At 37.7% G+C, this 23870-nt stretch overlaps 1 protein-coding gene across 5 annotated transcripts in view; it reads left to right on the plus strand.

The window, feature by feature from the left end:
* MAST4 (microtubule associated serine/threonine kinase family member 4) overlaps positions 1-23870 on the plus strand; it is a 576259-nt gene that overhangs the window by 473114 nt on the left and 79275 nt on the right. For all 5 annotated transcript variants that reach the window (XM_025387801.1, XM_025387802.1, XM_025387804.1 and 2 more), the window contains one exon: positions 21988-22057. In XM_025387801.1, the coding sequence (XP_025243586.1) occupies positions 21988-22057 (70 nt within the window). The remainder of the gene's footprint in view (positions 1-21987; positions 22058-23870) is intronic.

The following is a 23870-nucleotide window of genomic DNA, read 5'->3' on the forward strand; positions in this document are numbered from 1 at the left end:
GGCAAGGGTGATCTGGTAGTGGGATTCACAGCCTCTACCCCACCTTTGCCTCATTCAACCAGAGAAGCTCAACCATTTGGACTAAGGAGTAATCTTTTGTTTGAGCTATAGAATCGGTATACATACACATACACGTGGGCTTGAAACCATTCTAGGAAACAAGAGACCCAGTGCACCTAGTGTCCAGGATCCTGTGACTTGCTGGTGTCTGAGCCAGCTCTGGAGCCCTGCTCCCCAGATCTCTGCATCTTGCACTCCTCCCAGTGAGGCCCTGGAATCTGTCCCTGAAGATGCCTTCTAGAAGAATCAGGAAAGACCTGGGACATCTCCAGAGTGAGCGTGAGCCTTGATTCACTCTTCTCTCTGGGTCCTGAACACAGTGTTTGGATGAATGGTTTTCTTCATTTATGTTTCATCTGTCCTATTCTGTTATATTAGTCTGCTCTCATGCTGCTATGAAGAAATACTCAAGACTGGGTAGTTTATAAAGGAAAGAAGTTTAATTGACTCACAGTTCTACATGATTGGGAAGGCCTCAGGAAACTTACAATCATGGCAGAAGGTGAAGGGGAAGAAAGGCATCTTATTCCCAGGGCGGCAGGAAAGACTGAGAGCAAGCAGGGGAAATGCCAGATGATTATAAGGCCATCAGATCTTGTGAGACTCACTTCCTATCCTGAGAATAGCACGGAATCCAATCACTTTCCCCTGGGTCCCTCCCACAACACGTGGAGATTATAGGAAATACAATTCAAAATGAGATTTTGGGTGGGGACGTAGCCAAACCACACTATCTGTCAAAGAACTTGGGTCTCCCATTTAAATAGATAGTGGTGGTGGGGTGGGAAGAAACCTCACTTTTCCAAAAAGAAATACAGGCATTTTTTTTTTTGTTTACAGGCATTTTGTTGTGATAGTTATCATTTATGGGATGTTTTAAGTATAGAAAAAAATTCTAGTATTATTTTAGAAATGAATTATATTGCTGTGGTACATTAAAATAGTAGTCAAGAGATAAGCAAGATAATAGTAAGCTAACAGGTCCCATGCAACTAAATCAAGTCAAGAATAGTCAGCAGGAGATGGCACCTACCTGAGAAACACGTGGGCTGAGAGAGGAAAACTTACTAACCATTATAATAAAAACCGTGCATTTCCTAAGTATTCTGCTGACCCTCCTGCTGACACCCTTCTCATTGGTGGAGAGTCGCTGATACACGTACACCTAAGGACGTCCCCAAAGCATGAGCATTCTAAAGTGGTCTGTGTATTAAAGTATCAGATGTTGATGAACAGAGAGACTGGCATTTAATTACTTGGACTCTGCTCATCTTTTATCCTTGGATGTAAAGAAGTTATATTTCACGTTAATTTTCTTAAAGTTTTATCATGGTCTGCTAACAATCAAATATGACTTTGAACAATTCTCTTAACTTGGCTTTAATTTCCTTTTCTGTTAAAGGAAGAGATTGGAGATATATATACATATACATATATATATAATTTTTTAATATTCCTTCTAAGGCTGTACCTTCATATTTCTACTTTTTGCCTTTAAAGAAGATTTTCTTTCACCCTGTGTTCTCAGGATTAATTTGTATCTGCCTTGTGTTCTCTATTGGAGGCATGCTTTTAATATTCCAGGTCTGATGACAAATGATACTCTCAGCATCTAAAATATTAAAGAGAAGAGAATGGGTTAGCAGGTTGGGCCCAACAGACATAAGATGTGAGGGCATGTCCAAGTGACCCCCAGCATGTTCTGGATATGTACTCCACATTTCATTAGCATCTGAGGATGGATGTGCCCTTTGGAAGGAACTTTGAGAGGAAAACAGGTTATCCTGTGGACCGTGCCTCCCAGGAACTTTGAAGGCCAGGCATTCCCTTGTTTATCTGGAGAAGCAACACATCCCAGTTTGTGGTAATTATATCTATCTGCTGGAACAATTAGGCCTAAAGCCTATTTTTGCACATGTGGGAATGTACTGGAAGTTCTCCAATAGTTACCAGAGTGACCGGCCAGTGTCTGAAGGAATGAACGTAGTTTTGAAGGCTTTGAGAGAGAGAAAATGTGTGAGTGTGTGTGTGTGTGTGTGTGTTCCTCAGCAAAAGAACATGCCCTACTTCAGTGTTTAGAGATGCAAATCATCTTAAATAGGCCAAATGCAGGAAATGAAACAAGTTCCTTAATTGGTAAAAAAAAAATAAAAAAGCCCACTTCCTTGTGGGATCAGTAATGTGGCTTGGGAATGAACACATTCTAGCATCCTTGAAATTGAAAGAAAAAAAAATAGGTGAATTGGTTCACATTTGGTGCTCTTATGCCATTATTTCAGTAGGAAATGTGAGTTTTAAGCTTATCATTTCATTTGACAGTTTTGATTTCCAAAAGAGAGGGACCAAATGCAAATTTTTCTCCCTTCTCTGGAGACATAGGCAGACTTTTAACATCAAGAGATGTACATACCTCCCCTGACAACACATTTCACATAAGCAGTATCGGTCTGCCCTGTCAGTGGTCCTGTGAAGCTGTTTCATTTCATCCTACTGTTTTTATTGTTGACAAAAATGAGGGATGTTCATTTCTTCTAGTGATGTGGGCTTTAACTGTTTCTGTCATGAGTGCAGTGTGCCTATCTAACCTGAATCCTACTTACCATTCATTTCCTGAAATTGTCTTTACTAGCAGGGTAGAAGTTACAATATCTAAATTTAAGTTGCTGACCTTTATATACTTCAGAATGAGCAGTTGACTTGTGAGTTTATGTTTGATAGCTAATCATGCATTCTGCTTTTTATTAAAATACCCATAACATCTGCCACCACCCCTTATTTATAAAACTACTATAATACTGGAAACTAAGAACATACTAATGATCATTCATATCTTGAGTAGGAATGAATCCTGTTACCTGTGTCAATATAAAATCTCGTGTCAGTAATCAGCTCATGGCTAGACCACAGAAACAGTATGATAGTGAGATAGGCAGGAGACAGAAGGTAGATTTCACCTTCCTGGACTACGTACCCTAATATCAGAGACTATATACCTGTCCCCACAATCAGAATAGTTGGCAGTCACCACCTAACCCCACACCACAAAGAAGTCGCATTTTGTGCTGATCAGAGCCATCCGTTGCCCTCCCAACAGTATTATCTTTCTGCAGGAGATTTAAGAAACTATACTTTCCAGTATTAAACATCCCACATCAGATAAATTGGAGATTCATTTATTAATCTGTAATAATATGCCTTTTTTGGTCGGGGAGCCAGATTAATGAAACAAAATCAATGATCAAAAATAGTATCAATGAAGACTTTTATAAGTCAGAAAACAGTAAAATGGGTACAAATAGTGGAAACAAACAAAACTCTGCTCTAGAGATAGTCTTGTGACTTTTAAATTTTTAAGCAAAGAAGGCAAGAGACCTACAAACAACTGAAATTATCTGAACAGGATAAAAAATAAAATAATTGCTAACAAAGGAATAAAATGCATGCTGACCTCAGTCATACCTTTCACTGCTAGATAATGATGTAATGGCCAGAGAACTCTATTTGCTAAGAAGATGTAGGTAAGTAGGGAGGGAGGTAGGTAGATAGATAAAATCATATATTTAAGAACACACAAAATAACAGTCCATGGATCTTTCCTGGAAAAGTCACTTAAAGATATACAGAAGATGGCTGGGCGCAGTGACTCATGCCTGTAATCCCAGCACTTTGGAAGACCAAGGTGGGTGGACCACCTGAGGTCAGGAGTTCACGACCAGCCTGACCAATATGGCAAAACGCCGTCTCTACTAAAAATACAAAAATTAGCCTGGCGTGGTGGCATGCACCTGTAGCCCCAGCTACCCAGGAGACTGAGGCAGGAGAATTGCTTGAACCCAGGAGGCGGAGGTTGCAGTGAGCCGAGATCATGCTGCTGTACTCCAGCCTGGGAAACAGAGCGAGACTCCATCTCCAAAAAAAAAAAAAAAAAAAAGGATATACAGAAGATGACTGAAAAATTAAAATGAACTTAAATTGGAAAGATGAGTTATAAAAGTACTATAATATTGATAGGAAAATGAAAGTTTAAAAAGATAATTTAAAATGTAGTATAAATGATAATCCACTAATAGCCATATAGATCTAGAACTCATATTAACTAAGATCAGAGACAAGGGTCACAAAAGCACACATGTGTGAAGTTCCTTAACTTACTTTGAGGCATGGGGGAGGAAATAAGAATAAATATTGTATTTCTTTTCAACTCATTAATTAAAATATGCATGCAGGTGTGTTTTTTAAACATTTTGGTATAAAACTTACTAGCATGAAAAGCAATTATTTCCTTTTATGTTACTGAAGAAAAAGAAAAATAACCAGCAAGGAATAAGAAAATTATCAACTTTACTTTGAAATATAAATGTTATGATTTGGTAGAACAGTGTAAGAATTATTTACTGTGAATTTTTGGGATTATAAGAGTGCTGATTAGTTTAATATTATAAATACTGTTAATACATCATAGCAGCGTGTCAAATGTTCATCTGAATAGACATTGAAAAAGCCCTTGATAAAATTAAACATCCATTTCTGCTAAAAATTATTTAGAAAATGAGAATGAATTGAGAAATCCATAATGTAGAAAGACATCTAATTTAGACTAATGGCCAATGTCTTACTTTAGTGAAATACCAGAAGCATTCTGTTAAAATCTTTCTCCATTAATATAACACTTTATTCTACACATTCTTTGCAGTCAGATAATATATAAAATGGAAACAAAATGTATAATTCAAAGATGGTAAAATTTGTTATGTTCATATGACATAAAGAACCTAGAAAATCCAAGAGAATACAGTGAATAAGTTTTAAAATTAATAATGAAGTAGGTTGTATACAAGATGGATATATAGAAGTTAATGCTGTTGTATATTACCAACTGTGACAAGTTAGAAATGATAGTAGGAGAAAGGGATGATATTCTGTGACAGCATTCCATGCCCTTTTCCCATAACCCCACCCCCACTGCCCACCCTCCCAAAGGGCAGAAAATACCATGCTTTGAAATAACCAGAAGACTTAAAAGGGATTGCTGTGAAAACACAACAAACTTTATTTGAAAACTAAACTGTTATGAATAATGGAAACATATGTCCTGTTCATTGGAGAAAAGGCTAAATATTGTTATTTTCCCCAAATTATAGTTCTGATGTACTTTCAATTAGACTTTTCATGAGTATGTATATGTGTGGTTAACTGTTTTCTTTATTGCAAATACTGAATGCACTCTGTCTAGTTTAAACAGAGGAGGAATTTATTAAATTATATTAGGTAGCTCACAGAATTAGTAGTAGTATCAGAGAGTGAGCATTGCAGGCCAAATACCCTAAAAGAACACCCAGTCCACACCATGGCACTGTGCCAGAGCAGGTCCAGCTCCTGCTGCTTCTGATCTCTGGGGTGCAGAAACTCTTGACACTGATGCTCCCCAAAAGGAATGACTCTGCTGCCACTTTTGTCACCAAAATTTATTTCTTTGGTAGTCTTCTTCTTATTGCGTTGTTTCAAGCCAAAGTTGAGTTTAGCTTAAAAACTCAAAAAAAGCCTAGCCTGTATTCTAACTGCAAGCAAAGTTGGAAAAGTGGGTGGTGGCATCAGCCCTGCAGAGGCAGGACTCAGCTCATGATATGGGAAATTCCTCTTACATAGGGAGGTTGCTTAGAAGATAACTGGGGGACCATAAAGATGACAAATGCTTACAGTGGTAACTTGATGTAATGACTCCAGGGTACATCTAGAAAACTCAGTAGATAAAATTAGCCAAATAAATCAGTGAGTTGGACCTGACCTACCTGAGATTAACACATATCAGAAAGTGACAATACAAGCATTCATATATGAATAAGAACTGGAAGGAATGGATGAAGATATGTTGAAGAAAACATCACAAACCACTGCAAAGGAAATAGTTTAATCAACAAATGGTACTGGGAAAAGTATATGAAAAATACTTAAGGTGAGCTTCTTTCATACTGTATACTAAAATGATTCTCATATGGCTTTTAAATTACCTGTAAAAATTAAATGCTAAAAAGTAAAATTAATATATAGTTGAACATTTACTGTATTTAGGATGGAGAAATAATTTCTGAGTATGAAAAAGTAGAAGAAATCACTGAAAGGAAAAGATTTATAATAGAAGTTTAAAATTCTGTAAGTTAAGAAATACTGTGAACAAAATTAATATACTAACAAATAACTTAGGACATATCTACGAGAAGTATAATGGGCAGAAGATCAATATTGTTAAGTCATAAAGAGCTTTTTTTAATGAACGTATGAAAATATTACCCCACTAAATAAATAGGCAAATGACATGAACGGACATCTCACAAAAGAAATAGAAATGACAGATAAACAGATGAAAAGTTCAGACCTCTCATTAATCAAATAAACGTACATCAAAATGATGAGACATCAGTTTTCACCTGATTTGCAAATATTAAACAGCAAACATGGTAATATTCATTTCTGATGATGGTATACTGAAATGGATATTTTCACTACATTAATGTAAATTTACAATAGTTTTAAGAGAGCAGCTTGATATTTTATGTCAAGAACCCTAAAAATAGTTCACATCACTTGAACTATTATTTGCATTTTAGGAAATATAATTTAAGGAAATAATCAGAAAAGTACTCAAATGTATATTTTAGGGTGTTAATTGCAGCATTAATATGTAATAGTACAAAATTGGAAACACCCTAAACATTAAATACTAAGAAGAGTGATGGTTAAATTGTAGTCCATCTGTATAATGGAATAATTTGTAGCTATTTAAAATGTATATTTTAAATACATCTTCTGTATTTCTGTTCTTGTTGGCTCCTTTTGCTTCTTCTGCTATTTTAGAAAAATATTTAATAGCATAGGAAGATTGTAATTATAATCTAATTATAAAGAGCAGGACACAAAACTGAGTATGGTTTGTGATCTAATTTGAAAGTATATTTGTGTATACATGTGTACACTGTAAAAAAAGACACTACAATATTACATTAGTAGGGTTACCAATTTCATTTTTATACTTTAATGTATTTTGCAGATCCTCTGCCATGATCATGTGTTAGAGTCAGATTTTTAAAAGTTATTTTAAAGGTGAGCAGTTCTTTTCCTATAGATTTTAAACGTTTCACTAGAAAAATTCATGTGCATATTGCTTTCACCCTCACCATCTGCCTCAGTCTAAAACAGTTAAACAGTTTTATGTGTAGCGTTTTCCAATATTAGTAGCAGTACTGAAGTTATCCCCTCAGTCTAATTTGTCCTTAGTCAGCCCCATGGTAGTGATGGGCATATGTTACTATCTTCTACCTAACATCCACCTAGAAAGGTATACGTCTGCTGGAGGTTAGTGTAGGATCTGAATGAAGATTGGGATGGGTTTGTTGTTGTTGTTGTTGTTGTTCCTTTTTAGAGAGGGTTTTGCTCTGTCACCTAAGCTGGAGTACAATGGCATGATCATGGCTCCCTGCAGACTTGAACTCCCCAGGCTCAGGTGATCCTCCCATCTCAGCCTCCTAAGTAACTGAGAACTACAGGCATGCACCACCGTGCCTCGCTAAGTTTTTGTATTTTTTGTAGAAACAGAGTTTCTCCATGTTACCCAGGCTGGTCTTGAACCTCCTGGGCTCAAGTGATCCACCGGCCTCAGCCTTCCAAAGTGCTGGGATTACAGACGTGAGCCACCACACCTGGCGTTGGAGTGTTTTTTTATGACATGCGTTACTGAATAAAAATGTCATTGGTGGGGACTTGAGTTCATTGATGTTGTAAAATATTACAAAACTATTTAGCAGAAGTTTGTCATCTTTATCTTTTAGTTAAAAAAAGTAAATAAAAAACAGCCTAAGAAATATTGTTCTTCATTAGGATTCCAAAATGATAAATCTGCTAGCCTATAGGGGAAAGGTCAAAATTTTGTTTTGCTGTAACTGTAGGTCATAATATATAAAAGCTAAGCACTCCCTTAGGCATTATCTCACACATTTTTCCACCTGATAGCACATTTTTAAGTTGTAAAATCATGCTATGAAATGATTAGCTATTATAACATTGGAGGTTTTTTATTTTTGAAATTATAATTTAGTTAATTTAATAACCAAATATAGATCTTGTTATTTATTATCTTTATTACACGTCTTGGTAAAACAGAGCCAGGAATTCCTACTGTAGTAGCCCTGGGAAACTAGTCCAGGTGTAACATTGCCCGTGATTAATTGGTGATGTACTCAGCCTGACACCATTCCACTCTACTGCTCCACTGTGGGAGATGCACCTTGATTGCCCAGTGGCCTAATCTGATCCAATGACCTCTTTCTGGGAAAGAAAAAAAAAATTGAACCTGAGCACCCTGCAGTATTTAATACCAGGAACCATCTCCAATTTCTTGAGTAGTTGTCTTCTCTTGCTTCCTATGGTGCTTGCTTCTGTATTTCTGTTCTTATTGGCTCCTTTTGCTTCTTCTGCTATTTTAACTATTGGAATCCCTTGGATCACATTCTCTATCACACTTACTTGTGGCGTAAACTCTTTTACCAAGGTCCTCTCTTTCATGCATGTGCTGATTTTTCCCACAGCTTTATCTTGGGTCTGGACATTTCTCCTGAACACAGATGCATGTGTCTGTTTACTAACACTCTGTCCATCTGATTGTGTCCCACCAGCACCTCAAATCCAGCTGTTACCCAATACCAAATTGATTTTCTCCAATTTGTTTATTCTCTCTGTTATTAGCAACATCATCCACCTTGTCACTCAAACTAGAAATCTCAGCATCATCCTTTGTTACACCCTCCTCCCGCTTTCCCTCTGAAAAGTGTTTTACACCTGACCCCCCTCCTCAGTGCCACAGCCACTGGGATGTTGCAGTGACAGAGAACTGGGAGCCTGCTTTGGCACTTCCTGGCCTCCACCTCCTTCAGATCTGTCTCAGACACTGAAGCCCATTTTTTTGAAAGACAAGAACTTAGTTATGTCTTTTACCTAATGTAAAACATTTCATGGTTCATCACGACATACAGGAGTATGGTGGTTATTAAAGTGATTCCCAGAACAGCAGCAGCATCTGCCGCCACCGCCAGACTAGTTAGCAATACAAACTCTGAGGCTCCAACCCAGACCTACTAAGTAAGTAGCTGTGGGGGGTGGTGCCCAGCACTCTGTGGTCTAACACATTTTCAAGGTGATTCTGATACACTCTATAGTTGGAAAATTACTGCCCTGTAGGTTCTAAAGCCTGGCAGTGCATTTGAGTCACATGTGGAACTTAAAGACATACCCAGACCCAAGGCCAATTAAGTCAGAAACTTAAGGTGTCTGGCCTGGCCTGGCCTATATCTTTTTAAAAGCTCCCCAGAGATTTTGATACAGAGTAATGGTAGAGAACAACTTAAACTGTAAAATTCACTTTTTTTTTTTTTCCAGCAGAATCTAAAGTAGTGTTTCTGAAACCTGAATGCACACTGGAGTCACCTGGGAAGCTTTAAAAATGACTGATGATTGCCCTCCACCTCCCTCCCTGTTCTGATTTAATTGGTTTGCAGTGTGACTTGGGCTTTGGGGTTTTTTAAGTTCCCTAGGCTATTTTAATGTGAAACCAAGGTTAAGATCACTGTTCTAAAGCTAGGATTCAGAAACACTATTGTGCCTAAGAAGCACCTGGAGTACTTGATAAAAATAAGGGCCCCACTCAGGTGACGAATCACCTGTAGTACTGCCGTAAAGAATATTTCCAACTGGCCCCTGACTGTTGTAGTTATGCTTTCATCCATCCACTTTGCTCCTCGCCATTCACTCTTTGCCTTAATTTCCTACAACTCCCCGTCCATGGCATCAGATTACTTCACTTTACTTAAATGTGTCTTGCTTAAATCATTGGAAGAAAGTGTAGGTTATTCAAGCCAATAAATTGTCCTAAATCAATTGATTAGCCATTTGGAAAAGAGGTAAGCTGGACTGCTATCTCACTCCTTCCAAGAAATAAGCCCCATATAGATTTAAAAAAATGAATTAAACAATAAGAGTACTAGAAAAAGGCCAGGTGCAGTGGCTTACGCCTGTAATCCCAACACTTTGGGAGGCTGCGGCAGGTGGATCACCTGAGGTCGGGAGTTCGAGACCAGCCTGACCAACATGGTGAAACCCCATCTCTACTAAATACAACAAAATAGCTGGGCGTGGAGGTGGGTGCCTGTATTCTCAGCTGCTGGGGAGGCTGAGGCAGGAGAATCGCTTGAACCTGGGAAGCAGAGGTTGCAGTGAGCCGAGATTACGCCATTGCACTCCAGCCTGGGCAACGAGGGCAAAACTCTCTCTCAAAAATAAATAAATACATAAATAAATAGAAAAAAAGTATGGATACATTTGGAAAATAATTTGGGATTGGAGAAGGCCTTTCCAAACAAGATAAAACACTAAAAGCCATAAAGGAAAGTGGTTGACAAATTTGATTAGATAAAAACTTTTCCACAGAAAAGTTACCATAAGCAACATTAAAAGGTAAACATAGATGAGAAAACCAGTCTTCAATATATTGACAGTGTTGCCTTGATGTGAAAAAAAAACAAAAACAAAAACAAAAAAAAACAATAAAAGACTAACAGAAGAACTCAGTGGAATAAAGTATGAACTCTGCGTAGTTTATACAAAAAGAAACACAAATCGTCAGTTAACATTAAAAGATGCTCAGCTTCACTCATAATCATCTGAAGAAACATGATAATTAGCTTGTTAATTGGCTTGATTGTGGTAATTATTTTATAATGTATTTGTATAGCAAAACATTACATTGTACACCTTAAATATGTACAATTTTTGTCAATTATACTTCAATAAAACTGGAAATATAGATAGATAGGTATCTCAAGCAATCTGATGTTATCTATCAAATTGCCAAAATCTGAAAAAATTTAGTATTGGCAAGGTGGAAGGTAGACAGCATCCTGTATGTCACTAGTGAAAATACCAGTGTGATGTCTTTGGGGAGCAATTTAGCGAGAAGGACCGAAGTGCAAAGTGCACTGTACTCAACTGTACCCACCAGTTTTGCTCATAGGAATTTAGCTCTTGGAAGTAAGTTTGTAAATATTTAGAAGATATTCACTGAATCTTCAAAACACTAAAATCAGTATAAATATTCATAAAATACTAAGTAAATTATGCTAACTGAAATATTGGAATATTATTTGGTGCTGAAAGATAATAGAGATTTAGATGGGCTAAATCAGAAGGTTATAGATAATTAAAAAATAGCAAATATAGAACTTTAAGCTATATAAATATAGAGCATTATATTTGATGTATTATTTTGGGAGGAATTTTTTATACACATAATATATGCTTGTGAATATACACATATTTCTAGATAGGTACATACCCTATCAAAAGAGGTCACTTCTGAATTGTAGAACTAGGGATGGGGAGGTGGAGGTGGAGACGAAAAGTTTGGTACAGAGCCTGACACAAAAGTGTTTGAATGAACCAGTGAGTAACAGAGGTTGAGAGAGGTTTTTTGACTTTATCGTATGTCTACTTGAATCATTTGAATTTTTTTCCATGTATATATAATTGCTTTTGTAATAAAAATTTAAACATGTAAAAACATACAGTTCATTTTTGGGACTCTGTCCCTTCATTTTCCTCTGCCTCAAAGCCTCCTTTCCTTTCACTTTTCCCTCTAGATGCAGATCGAAGGTTGTCCCTGCAAAGCTATCCATTATTGTCTCTTCCGAATTCACATCTTCCCTATTTTATTGTTACCACCGTGAACACAGTTCCACATGCTGGGTCTCTCTTCCTTGCCTTGTGGTTTAGAGGCTTGTGGTCAGGGATGGTCTGATTCAGCCTTCTTTCTCCAAAGGCTACCAGGGGTCTGCAAAAAGGGAGGGAAAAGTGGCAGTGCTTTACTGTCCAGCTTCTTAGCACTAGTCTGCCTTCTCGTCACGCCTGACCTGACACGCAAAATAATTCACCATTTCTGACCCCTTGAATATTCTCAGAATACAAAGCTTTGGCTTCGTTAAACACAGCCTTCAGAATGGTCAGTGTTCCATTGCATCCATTGTCACTGCCAACAGAACTTGAAGGAAGCCCTGAGTATCATTTGTCTTTGACCCTCTGGCCCCAGCAAAGTGTCCTGCATATATGAACTCTGCATAAGTGCTTGCCAAATGATTTAAAATTTTTAAATATGTGCCTTTTATGCACTTACTTTTTCATTCAAAGAGGGACTTAAAGACCCTGCCATGTCCTTTAAGAGAATAATCCCCACTTTTTTTCTCCCATCTCAGTGCACCTCAGAATACCTGAAGGATTCAACACCTTGCAATAGTAACTGTGGCTGTGTAAGGTAGTGATTCTCTGAAGGTTGACATTTGTGCATACAGAATCTCAAGAGTCGCGTGTGGCTTGAAACAAACTCCACTAATCACACTTATCAATTATTTTCAGATTATCTACTAAAGATATCATGGATACATGTACAGAACGTAATGAAAGGATCCGAATGACCATGTTCCTATTATGGATAAAGGCAAATTATGTTTTTATGCAAGAGGGAATGATAAGAAGAATTAGAGTAAATACTCTTAGTTTTGCTTCTGAGAATCAGTTGTTGAATCTAGATCCCGTGCCTTGATTTTAACTGTCCTAATAATTTTAAATAGTCTAATATTACATGGACCGTATAATAGGCACTCTGCCTCTTATAAAAATGAAAGCAAGCACGAGATGCACAGATTTTAAGTCAAATATTCATGTTTGTTAAGTACTGATTAAAATGAAAACTGGTTTGAACAAACACGAGTAGTTGATAGTGAAAATGTAAATATTATGGTTAATGTTTTCTTTATATATTATATATAAATATATAATAAATAAATATATATATTTTACAGAGGTTTTTAAATCTTAGCCTAGGAACACAGGAGCAATAGAAGCTTAGCATGTGGGGAGGCGTTCCTATTTTAGAGGGAAGGGAAAACTCTTCATATAATTGGGTAAGAGTAGCAATAGGATTTGGGGTGGGGGAGGTTATGTACCTGCTTAATCCAGGAGGATACCTGTGGGCATTTGGGATTTCTGGATTATTGACATGGTACGATATACTACTTGTTTGGTGTGATAGGGAAGGAATTTCAGGTCTTAATGCTGTTTTGACAATACTTAGAGGTCGAAGTGAGGTGAATGTATAAAACAGACATCGAACTAGTATGATTGAGACAAGGAAGAAGAGATGCTGAATTATGGGAGAAAATAGGGAAGTGAGAAAAAATTTTAAGACTTCCTGGTTAAGAACTCTCAGGGACAAGTGGAAGCTTAGAACATGATCTACAGTATACAAGGAATTCTAAGGCTGTGGTTCTCCACCGTGGCTGCACATTAGAATTATCTCATTTAAAAGGGGTTGGCCAACTTCACCACTATGTAATATATTTCTGTAACACAACTGCACTTGCACCTTTAAAACTATAAAAATAATTTTTTTCAAATGTTGACATGTATGGCATTTGATTTTTAAAATATTCTAGTGTGATAAAGCATACTTTTTGTGAAAATAAAATTTCTATGCTCCAGATATAGAGAAAGCTAATGTTGTATGAATAAGATGTCAGTTTTTCTATTATTTGTAATGACATTTTAAATGTGTTTCAGCAAGTGCCTGGGATTAATCACAAAGGGAAAAATAATAACCTTACAATGAAGAACTGGTGGACACCACCTTAGCCACGTGACCAAAGTTATCAATAACAGGATAAATCAATCTCATGTATCTCTGGATATGTTACACTGAGAAAGATAATTCATTACTTACATGATATTGCTCCCCTGCAAATTTCATAACCTAAATCTAGTTATAAGGAAATACTACACGACCCAAATTGAGGGACATTCTGCAAAACAACTACCTGCAGTCTTTTTTTTTTTTTTTTTTTTTTTTTTTTTTTTTTTTTTTTTTTTTTGTGACGGAGTCTCACTCTGTTGTCAGGCTGGAGTACAGTGGTGGGATCTCAGCTCACTGCAGCCTCTGCCTCCAGGGTGCAAGTGATTCTCCTGCCTCAGCTTCCCAAGTAGCTGGGACTACAGGCACGTGCCACCATGCCCAGCTAATTTTTAGCGGGGTTTCACCATGTTGGCCAGGATGGTCTCCATCTCTTGACCTTGTGATCCTCCCAAAGTGCTGGGATTACAGGTGTGAGCACCGTGCCCAGCTTACCTGCAGTGTTTAAAAGTGTCAAGGTCTTTAAGGCAGAGGTACAATTGAGGAACTGTTTCAGACTGAATGAAACCAGAGAGACATAGCAACTAAATGCAATGCGAAATGCTGGATCAGATACTAAAGCAAGAGAAGAGAATAGCCCTAAAGCACATTATTTGGATAATTGGTGAGATTAAATTTAAATATGGAGTACAGATTACATAATAACATTGTATCAATATTATATTTCCTAATTTTGAAAATCGAACTGTGGGCGTGTAAGAGAATGTCCTTGGTCATAGGACATATATACAAAAATTTAGAGTTATAAGACCATGTTTCTGACTTATTTAAATAATGTTAAAATCCAAATTTAAAACTATGGAGAGAAATAGTAATAAAGTAATTGTAAATGTTAAACAGGTGAATCTGAGTAAAGAGAGCAGAAGCTGTCTCTACTATTGTTACAACTTTCCCCTAAATTTGAAATATAAAAAGTGTCACCAAAAAGGGAAGTTGGGATAGGGGCTGGATGTCATTTTTAAAGCTTCAAAGGTGATTCTCATATGCAGTTCCCATTGACACCTGTTTATTGATCTAAGGAAATGGAAGAAGTGAGTGTGAGAAAAATATTAGAGGAATAAATATCTACAGGCCAAGAGTTTCCAAGATTTCCTGTATGGTTTATGGGAACTGAAAAGTCAGAATTCTGATTTGATAGATTCTTGGCACATCACATACTATTTTATTATGAAGCAACAGGGTTAAATGCCTTTGATCCTTTAAGTCTGAACACACTTCTGAAGTTAGAAATTGAAAAATGATTAACTTAAAAGGAAAAGGAAAACATCTTTTCACATATTTTGCTTCTTCCAGATAGAATTCATGTGTACCAGAGGCAAACAAAACGTTTAGCATTTGTTAAATGGGGCCACATTAAAGTTAGTGTTTATTTTTTAACTAGGAGCCAAAAGAAAGAGATTTATAATAGAGAATACCTTTAGATGGAATTTAGAAAGTTATATGGATATGTGTTTCATTTAAATACTTTCTGTTTGACTAGAAATTACTCAGCAGTTGAAACAAACAGTCTGAGAAAAACCCATTTCCTGATAACATCCACCCTTCTTCTAGGAAAAAGGGGAAATTCTTTGTATCTAATTATGTTAAAGAATTAAATCCCTTCATGTAAGATAGAAAAAAAAAATACGTACGCATTAGGTTACATTCTTTAACTCAGAGTCTTATCCAGGTTCAGTCTATAATTAATTATGTAAGATTAATAGAATGAATCAAGTTTCATGAAATTGCACGAAGCTTAGGAATATCTGTTACAGTGGCTATGTTCTTACCTCCCTTCCTTGACCTTACAAATGCTATTCAGTAACTTTAAACAAGGGGTAAAAGTCATCTCTTCTCTGTTGCTAGGAAGATGAATTACTGTAGATGGGAGGAAAACATACAACTAAAAATCAACTTTCTTCATCACTCTTGACATTCAGCAGTCTTTAGTCGGGATCACCTTGAGATGTGACATCAATTCAGAGTAATAAGGAAGGGTCAATGAAAAGCTAAAACATTCTCAAGAACCCATTATAACACATCTCCAAGGGATTCCTGTCAATGCCACGGCATTTCAAATACAGTACACAAGTTCCAGAGAAACAGCTTCATGAAATAGAGACAATGGGTATCTGTGTGAGTCTTATGACAAGAAATTGACCTCTTATTGGGTCTCTCTTCCACTCCCTACATGTTTGTCTCTCTATAACCTCGTCAGTCATTCCTTAGAAAACATTACATGTCCATTTATCAACAGTCTATTGTGAAACAGTTTTCTTAAAAAGTAAATATATTTAAGGGCTTTGATTTAAGAAAGTTTCTTTGTCGCATGGATAAGGATCCAGAATTGATTTCGCAAAGTCAGTCTGGAGTTGGATATACACATCTTTATCTATCAGTAGACATTTAGCTCTTTACATTGTGTTCACCTATAATCGGTTCTAGCAGATAGCTCAAAGCCCTGTGCATAAAAAGAACTTATAAATAATTATTAAAGTAGAAAAAAACTGTTTTCAGCTTGCTATATAACAGGGATGAGATTAGACATTGAGAACTCAAAGTACACTTTTTGTGTATCTAGATGTATAACTGGAGTTTATCCCTTACCATCACTTACAATTATAAATTATTTAGAGAAAGAAGTGGAATATTGTCTACCTATTGTTATATCCATTTAGTTTTACTTATGGGGACAGGAGACGGAATGATTAAAATGATCATTATCCAGACTTTAATATTTAGCCTGTAGAATTTTCCTTCTCTACAAATATTTTATTTAGCATTGTTGACTGGTTTGAATGTCTGAAATAGATTAGGACCATTAAATTCATTATGCACTGAATAATGAGATTAAAAACCGTTATTTAATATACAATAAGAAAATTGTAACAGGATTCTTCAATGTTTAGGTACTCTAAATGTTACATTTGAGAACTGCAATTAAATGTAACATCGTTATATATGATTGCAGAATTGTGGACTATGAACACATTTAATATATTTGAAATTATTTTATGTGGAGCCTCCATAAGTAAAAAAAAAAAAGACTAAAGCTTGCCCAGGTGTTCAAGTTTTGCCCTTAATTCTCTCTCACACTGATAAACCATATTCTCCCTCAGTCTTCTCCATCTCAATTAATGCCACCATATACTCACTTGCTTCTAAAATCTTTAAGTCTTCTTTGCGTTCTTTTCCCCTTTATTCCACGCAATCCCATTTTCCAGCAAATCCCATTGGCTCTGCTGCCAAAACATAACAGCTCTTCAATCACCCTATCTAAATCAACATCTCTCTTACCTTGTCTGTGCTGGTAGCCTCCTAACTCATCCCCCTGCTTCCACTCTTGCCTGCTTAAAGCCCACTGGCCACAGAACAGCTAGAAGGGTCTTTCTAAAATGTAAATCAAATCATGTTATCCCTCTCTATAGAGTAGATGTTTAGTAAATACTTGTTGGCTCAATCAGTCAAGCAGTGAGTAATGGTGCTATAGCTATGGAAGGGTCAATAAGACAGGGACTGGAAAAACCAAAGATTCGGAGAGCCCAGATTATAAGAAAGCCTTGATTCATTGTGTATAATTCTGTCTTTACTTGAAACTTAAGCATATGAGTCTGCTTCTATTCATTGGCCTGCCTATGAACACTTGACAACTTACCCAGAGAATTCCACTGACGGCCAATCAAGGTTTTTTCTTGGCCACTTAGAATCAAAACAGCTGCCCAGGTTTAATTAATATTCTACAGTGATATCTGGAGAGGAGCCAGTTGGAGACAGGTGTCTAAATGAAAGGGAGATTCCTAGCTCTTTTCATGAGTCACCTGTCTGGGTCTGGTGAGATGGACTCAAAGTTCTCGGGGGAACAGAACTGTTATTTTACAGAGTTCACTCTGGTTGAGGTTCCTGCATCGTGTTCCAGTGCCCACTTTATCTGCTGGTGTTCATCATACAAGGAGATCCTAGGTTTGATTCTGTGAAGTTTGGTTTTAGGATTTTTAAGCAGTGTCCATTTGCCAGGAATCTCCAACACAGCAATAAGAAACACAGCACTGATTGTTATGGTTTAAATGTCACAACTCATTTAAGGGGATCATCAAGTAATGGCAACAGGGATTCAAATGGGGGCTTACTCTTTGATCCACCAGGAGTTTAAATGGCAATTATCATTCATTCTTGGATTCCCTCAGTCCTGATAGAAATTCAAGTCATCAGAAACTATCATTTCGCAAACAGACAGCTATTAAAAGCACGTTAATAATCTATAGAGGGCATAGCATATGCCTTTTAAAAAGATTTGCAGCTTGCTTCTCGTACCGAAGACACAGGACTTCTCCAGTCTAATTACAAAGCAATCAAACAATTTAATTAATCTGGAAATCACGTTCTTAACAATAGCTGCCGCTAAAATGAGGCACCCTGTGTAGTGCTTAGGTAAAGTATGTTTTTCCTACACTGCTTATGTATTAGCCATGCTAGTTCCCCATGGGGATCATGGAGTTAATTACCTACCTAATGCCTGACCACTACTAAGGTTTACTTTACCAGGTCAGAAACAGCAGCAGCGATGCCAGCAGTCTATAAAGTATCCTAGCCCTCAAACATCCAAGAGCCAGCAAATCCCTGGGAGCAGCAGGATTTTAGTTATAAGCAAGTGCTGCACATATGGGCAGAGAATTAACTGGCACCAGTTTTCATTTGGGAGTCTCTCAGGTATTGCTTTGCAGATGGGTGGATGAATTCAGAGAGCAGTGCTATGAGGAGTGAAGGTCATGTATAGGACTCAGGTTTCACTCCTTCTTGCTCTCATCCTGGGAAAGCACTGTGCATATGCACAGCAGCCAAGTCCTCGTTGCTGAGTTTGGAATGTATAGTATGTGCTTTATAATTTGGCCTGTTCTAAATTAGCAGTATTTTGATCACTGCATAACAAAATAGTATTGCTAAGTCTTCAGAGACTGAGTAGGAATTAATTTTTATTTCAAATAAGAACAAAGACTTCAAAGATTGACTTCTACCTGCCAAATCTGCTAGTCTTATAATTCCTCCCTAAGGAAAATGGAGGAATTTCTGTAATACGTAACACAGAAATCTATAGAATGCTCATTTACCCTTTTCTTCTGTTACCACCACCACTCCATTTCTCTCCCCAAATTTCCTATTAGGGGATCAGTCATTTTCCCAATCTACCCACATTGGAAACATCAGTCACTTTTTTAGCCTGTATCCTTTTTCACTTGTTTCTAATCCGCTAATGACTATGCTTGGTTTGCCCACCAGAATATCCTTTCTATTGGCCTTCCATGTGCTAGTCTAGGTCCCTCCTCCTCTGCTACTCCCTTGGCCACCCACACCAAGTACACTCAGGCCAGCTTAGAATCTCTGGCATCTCTGTCTTGCCTCCAAGTATTTCTTAAAGCCTCTAACTAATCAGTACCAATAAACAGCTCACTGGCTTTCCCAGTCCCAATTCCCTTCAGCCAGAGAAACTGTCTTGATTGCTTTGCCCTACTGTGTTTGAGTTGTTTCTGACTCCTTCCTGAAGTCGCCTTCTGTTTCTCCTCTTACCTAAAACCTACTAAACTGCCCTCAAATTGAGCTAGAGTCCCTTGTCCTTAAGGAATTACCAGTTTCTCTAGCCCACATCGTTCTCACTCATTTTCTCTAATATCCTCTGACAGTTAAGAGCCTTAATGATAATTCATGTGTGTATGTATATGTGTGTGTTTGTGTGTGTATATATGTGTGTGTGTGTGTGTATAAAGATAGGTATGTATATATATTTGCATTTTAATTTAGCTTTTTGGCCTGATATGAAACAGAAACATCTGTGATTAGTAAGCTAGAACCAACACCTCTATAGTCTTGAAGTTGAAGATGTGGGAATTTAAGTTAGATTTTACAGCAGTGTAGTAGATGAGAAGAAAAGGAGGAAAATGTTCAAGCGATGGACCTAGAAACGCAGCCTAAGATGCGAGGGCAAAATCTGAATATGCGAAGTGGTTAATGGCAGCCTTGCTTTTTTTTTTTTTTTTTTTTTAAGAGCAGAGTTAAATTCACCTCTTTATCTATGTCTCTGCCTGTTCATCCTGAAGATGATGGGTCAGCATGGGAACCATTCACTAATATCCCGAAAAGTGAAAAGGATTTTAAGTCAATTCCTTGTTTCTTCCTTCTTCAGATTAAAAAATATATATTAATAAGCTCTCTATTGTTCTAGTTGATCACATTAGAATCTCCAGATATAGTGTTTTCTTTACAAAGCACACAGAGCTAAGAATTTGGTGCCAGGTTTCATTAGCCTTATGATTTCATTTTAAGTGAATAGGTGTAGCAGGGATTGTTCTTAGAATGTCTTGGCTTCAGATAATCAGTTGTTGTGTTACACCTAATTATTTACTGGTAGTTTGCTCTATATGGTGTGTGAGCAAATTGAACACTTTTCCCAAATGAAAAACAAAATTTATGTGAATATTTCTGGCATTAGATTATTTCCTTTAGGAAACAAAATTTTTAGCCATCTTGAAATTTGAGATTTTTAAAGGAATATGAAGATAAATATACAAGCTAAATTAGGGGTGTCAGGAGAGGGGATGAAGGCTGTTGAGAGAAGTTGAAAGTACTTAATTTAGCTGTGTAGATAAATGGACAAAATGAATCCTGGATTACTGGATGGCAAAAGCAGAATTCATTTCTCCAGGGGCCCAAGGAATAACAGATGCAAAGCCATGATAAATTTCATTGCAGCAGGGGGAAAAATGCTTCATGATTCTCTATCCATAAAGAAATGGACTTCTCAGCGCTTCCCAGTTAAATGGCTGTGATTGTGCTGTCTGTCATAAAGAACGGCATTTGTTGAAGACATCACCATAAAATTTGCAACCTTAAGTTAATTGAAGAATTTCAGTAGAGATATAGTCAGTCCAAACGTCCTCAAGGTAACACTAAATGTATCCTCCTTAATGTGTTAGTCTATTCTTTCTGCACACTGGTAATAAATTGTTTACCTTTACAGCCAGGTACTGACTTTGACGTAAAATCTCGTATTCCTTACACCCAATTACAGTAGTCACTTTCATTAAGAAAACAGTAATGTGGCAGTTGACTTGCTGTTAGGGATTAAACGTAGCTTCCTGATTTATTTTTCCTTTTTCTTTTTTCTAGAAGGTACAGGATTGCTTTGCAGCCTTTCCTTGCCCACTTATTTAAACCAGCTACAGTTCCATGTGGTCCTCAGACAATTCTGCCAATCTAATTAAACGTGCAGAGGGAAGCAGGGTGGTCTGGAGCGTCCTGAACTTGCCCTCGCCAGCTGCTGGCCAAGCTTTCTCAATGATCAGCAGCAGGTTGAGTGGGCTAATGGAGAAAGTAACAAGCCCCAGAGGAGCTGCCCTCCTTCCAACGAGCAATCACTGCTCCACACCACCCCTGAAGGCCTGGGGAAGATGAGCTTTGCCAGCCTTTGTGTGGCTGTGGCTTTTTCAGGCTGCCTGGTCAGTCACAGTCCAGCTGCTTAGGAGCAGAGGGATTGTTGAGGAAAATATTGACAAGGGGTAATCCTGCTGAGCCACTTGGCAATGCTGAGCTAGATCTGGGTCATTGAGAAATAGGTCCAAACTGCTGTGGTCTTCCCAGTGTTTTACAACTAGTTCTGACACATCCACCTTTAAAATATGTGCTTCAGAATATGAGGATTCATCTTCAGGAACTCAGACTCATTCAGTCTACTGTAAACAGAAAGTACTAAGGCTGCCTGCTAAAATGGAAGACACCTCCAATTGAAGCATATGCTTACCCTTGCATCCTGCTCATTGAAATGTTCGCATCTGGAGGGTCACAACCAAGATGTGTATATATTCATTACTCTATCAGATTGAAATATTTGTATTGTTACATCCATGCAGGACTCCTGGTTGGTGATATAGCTGAATGTGTTTATTCATGTGTCTCGCACACTTAAGAAAGCTGTGCTGGAACTCATGCTCCCCCATCCCCATCTCCTCCCCCGGCCCACCCCACCATCCCTGGTCCAGGTAAAACTAAAGCATTATTGGAGGAAAGGACGTTCTACAGAAATGTAAATAAACTTATTTCTAAGGAGAGGATTCTTGAGGTGGAAATGATACAAAAACAAAATCGTGTAGTAAAATTTTCTCTTTTCTCTCTCTCTCTAGGAAATAGCCCTCAAGATAGTCCAAGAAATTTCTCCCCCAGTGCCTCAGCCCATTTTTCATTTGCACGGAGGTAAGGACTTTATGTGAGTGGAGGCATAAAGTCTTATAGAGAGAATCCCATTTTCCTCTCCCGCTCCCCACTTTTCCCCCTGCCCACTTCTCCCCTTCCCCGCATCTTCCCGTCCCCGCTTCTCCCCCTCCCCTGCTCCGTGCCCTGCGAGGTCCTGCTCATTATTCTGTAAGGCCTTCTTCAAAGCCCCACTGGCCAGAGGAGCTTAGGCTGCCACAAAGCTTTGTTTTAACACACCTGCTTTAGCAGTTTCAAGCCAGCAATTTAGTGATCCCAGTGAGAAAAAGCCATGCATGGGCTATAGGATGTTTTCTGCTTTCTCTTCCTATCATGTTTGCAATTGGGCACCAGACGTCAAAGCTAGATGTCTTATAACTGGACCACTGAGTCAAGAGGAAGTGTTTTCATTGTTCAGAGGACAGCAGGCGCACAATGTCATGTCACACCATGTGCATTGTGGATTTTCTACTCTGACGTAGCCAAGTCAGAGGAGTGTGCACAGTCATGTCTTCCGTGTTCTGCATGTGGAATTCATCTGCTTCACCCTGTCAGATGCAGTCCTTCACCTTCCTGGGCTCCTTCATCCCTCTCACGTGCATCGCTTGTCCTCTTCTGCCCAGGAAAAACACCAAGACAACAAAATGGCACCTTCAGCCAAGTTTCTGAATATTCAGGAGAAACTCGGTTTATGATCTGAATGTCCTAGATATTTGCTCAGTTTTCCTCAGAGACCTAACTATATCCTGAAGTGGACTAAGGTAGCACTTAATAAAGACACATAGGTAGGTTAAAAAAAAAATACTTGTTCTTACACACATGACTAACCAGCAAAACTTGGAGCACCCTCACGACCGTTTGTCAGCGTGTCATGCATTTTACATTACTAAGTCTAAAAAAAATAGTTGCCGCATTTTCAGAATTCTGTGTAATTAAGATTTCATTATAAATCTGCTGTGAAAAGGTTTGTTCTTTCATAGTTAAGTTGTTTCCCATCATGTGTTAAATGCCTTTATATATCTCACCATGGGGACAATACAAGAGTGATAAAAATATCATCTCCAGGGAACTTATGGAGACCCATACGCTGTTTTTACCCCCAGCTCCAACTTCTCTTTTTTTAGCTTCTTAAGTACTGTAAGAAAATGTGCTGGTCCCAGAAAGCCTGTTTGCCCAATGAATATTAATTCATAATAGTGCTACTATTCCAAGTGGAAAAAAATCCTATAAAAATTAATAAGTAAGTGTTTACTATAGTCTTTAAAACCTATCTCTATAAAGGGGAGAATGCATTTATTATAAGTAATAAGAAAAATGGAAATCTCATGGAGTGCATTTAAACATGGCAGAAATCACAGTATCTTAATCCTGGCAGATTTATACAAATGAAGAGAATCTAATAAATAGGTGACTGAAGGACACGTGAATCTGGTTTCCATGCTATTAAAAAAATACATAAACCCCCCAGGCATGTTAATTTTTGACGAATAAACCATAAACCGTGACAGGAGATTATCACAGGGGACCTCTAGTTCATTTGCATGAATTTCCGAATGGAACTCCCTCCACACTCTTCAAAAAGTATTAATTTAGATTAAGACATGAGTGATCATCATTTTAAACTGTTATTCAAGTAAACAGAACCCTGTGTCATGAAAACTCAAATTGGTGTATTTTTATGTAACATCTGGGATATTTCTCTCCATTTTAGAGTTGATTTTTCCTCAGGCAACGTGGAGATTCCACTCCTAGGTCTCTGTTACCTTCCATTTGGTGCACATTGCTGAGCCTTTAAGAAGTAATGTCATTTTGAGAC

The sequence above is a fragment of the Theropithecus gelada genome, chromosome 6 (genome assembly GCF_003255815.1).
Source record: "Theropithecus gelada isolate Dixy chromosome 6, Tgel_1.0, whole genome shotgun sequence".
In the NCBI taxonomy this organism is placed as follows: Eukaryota; Metazoa; Chordata; class Mammalia; order Primates; family Cercopithecidae; genus Theropithecus; species Theropithecus gelada.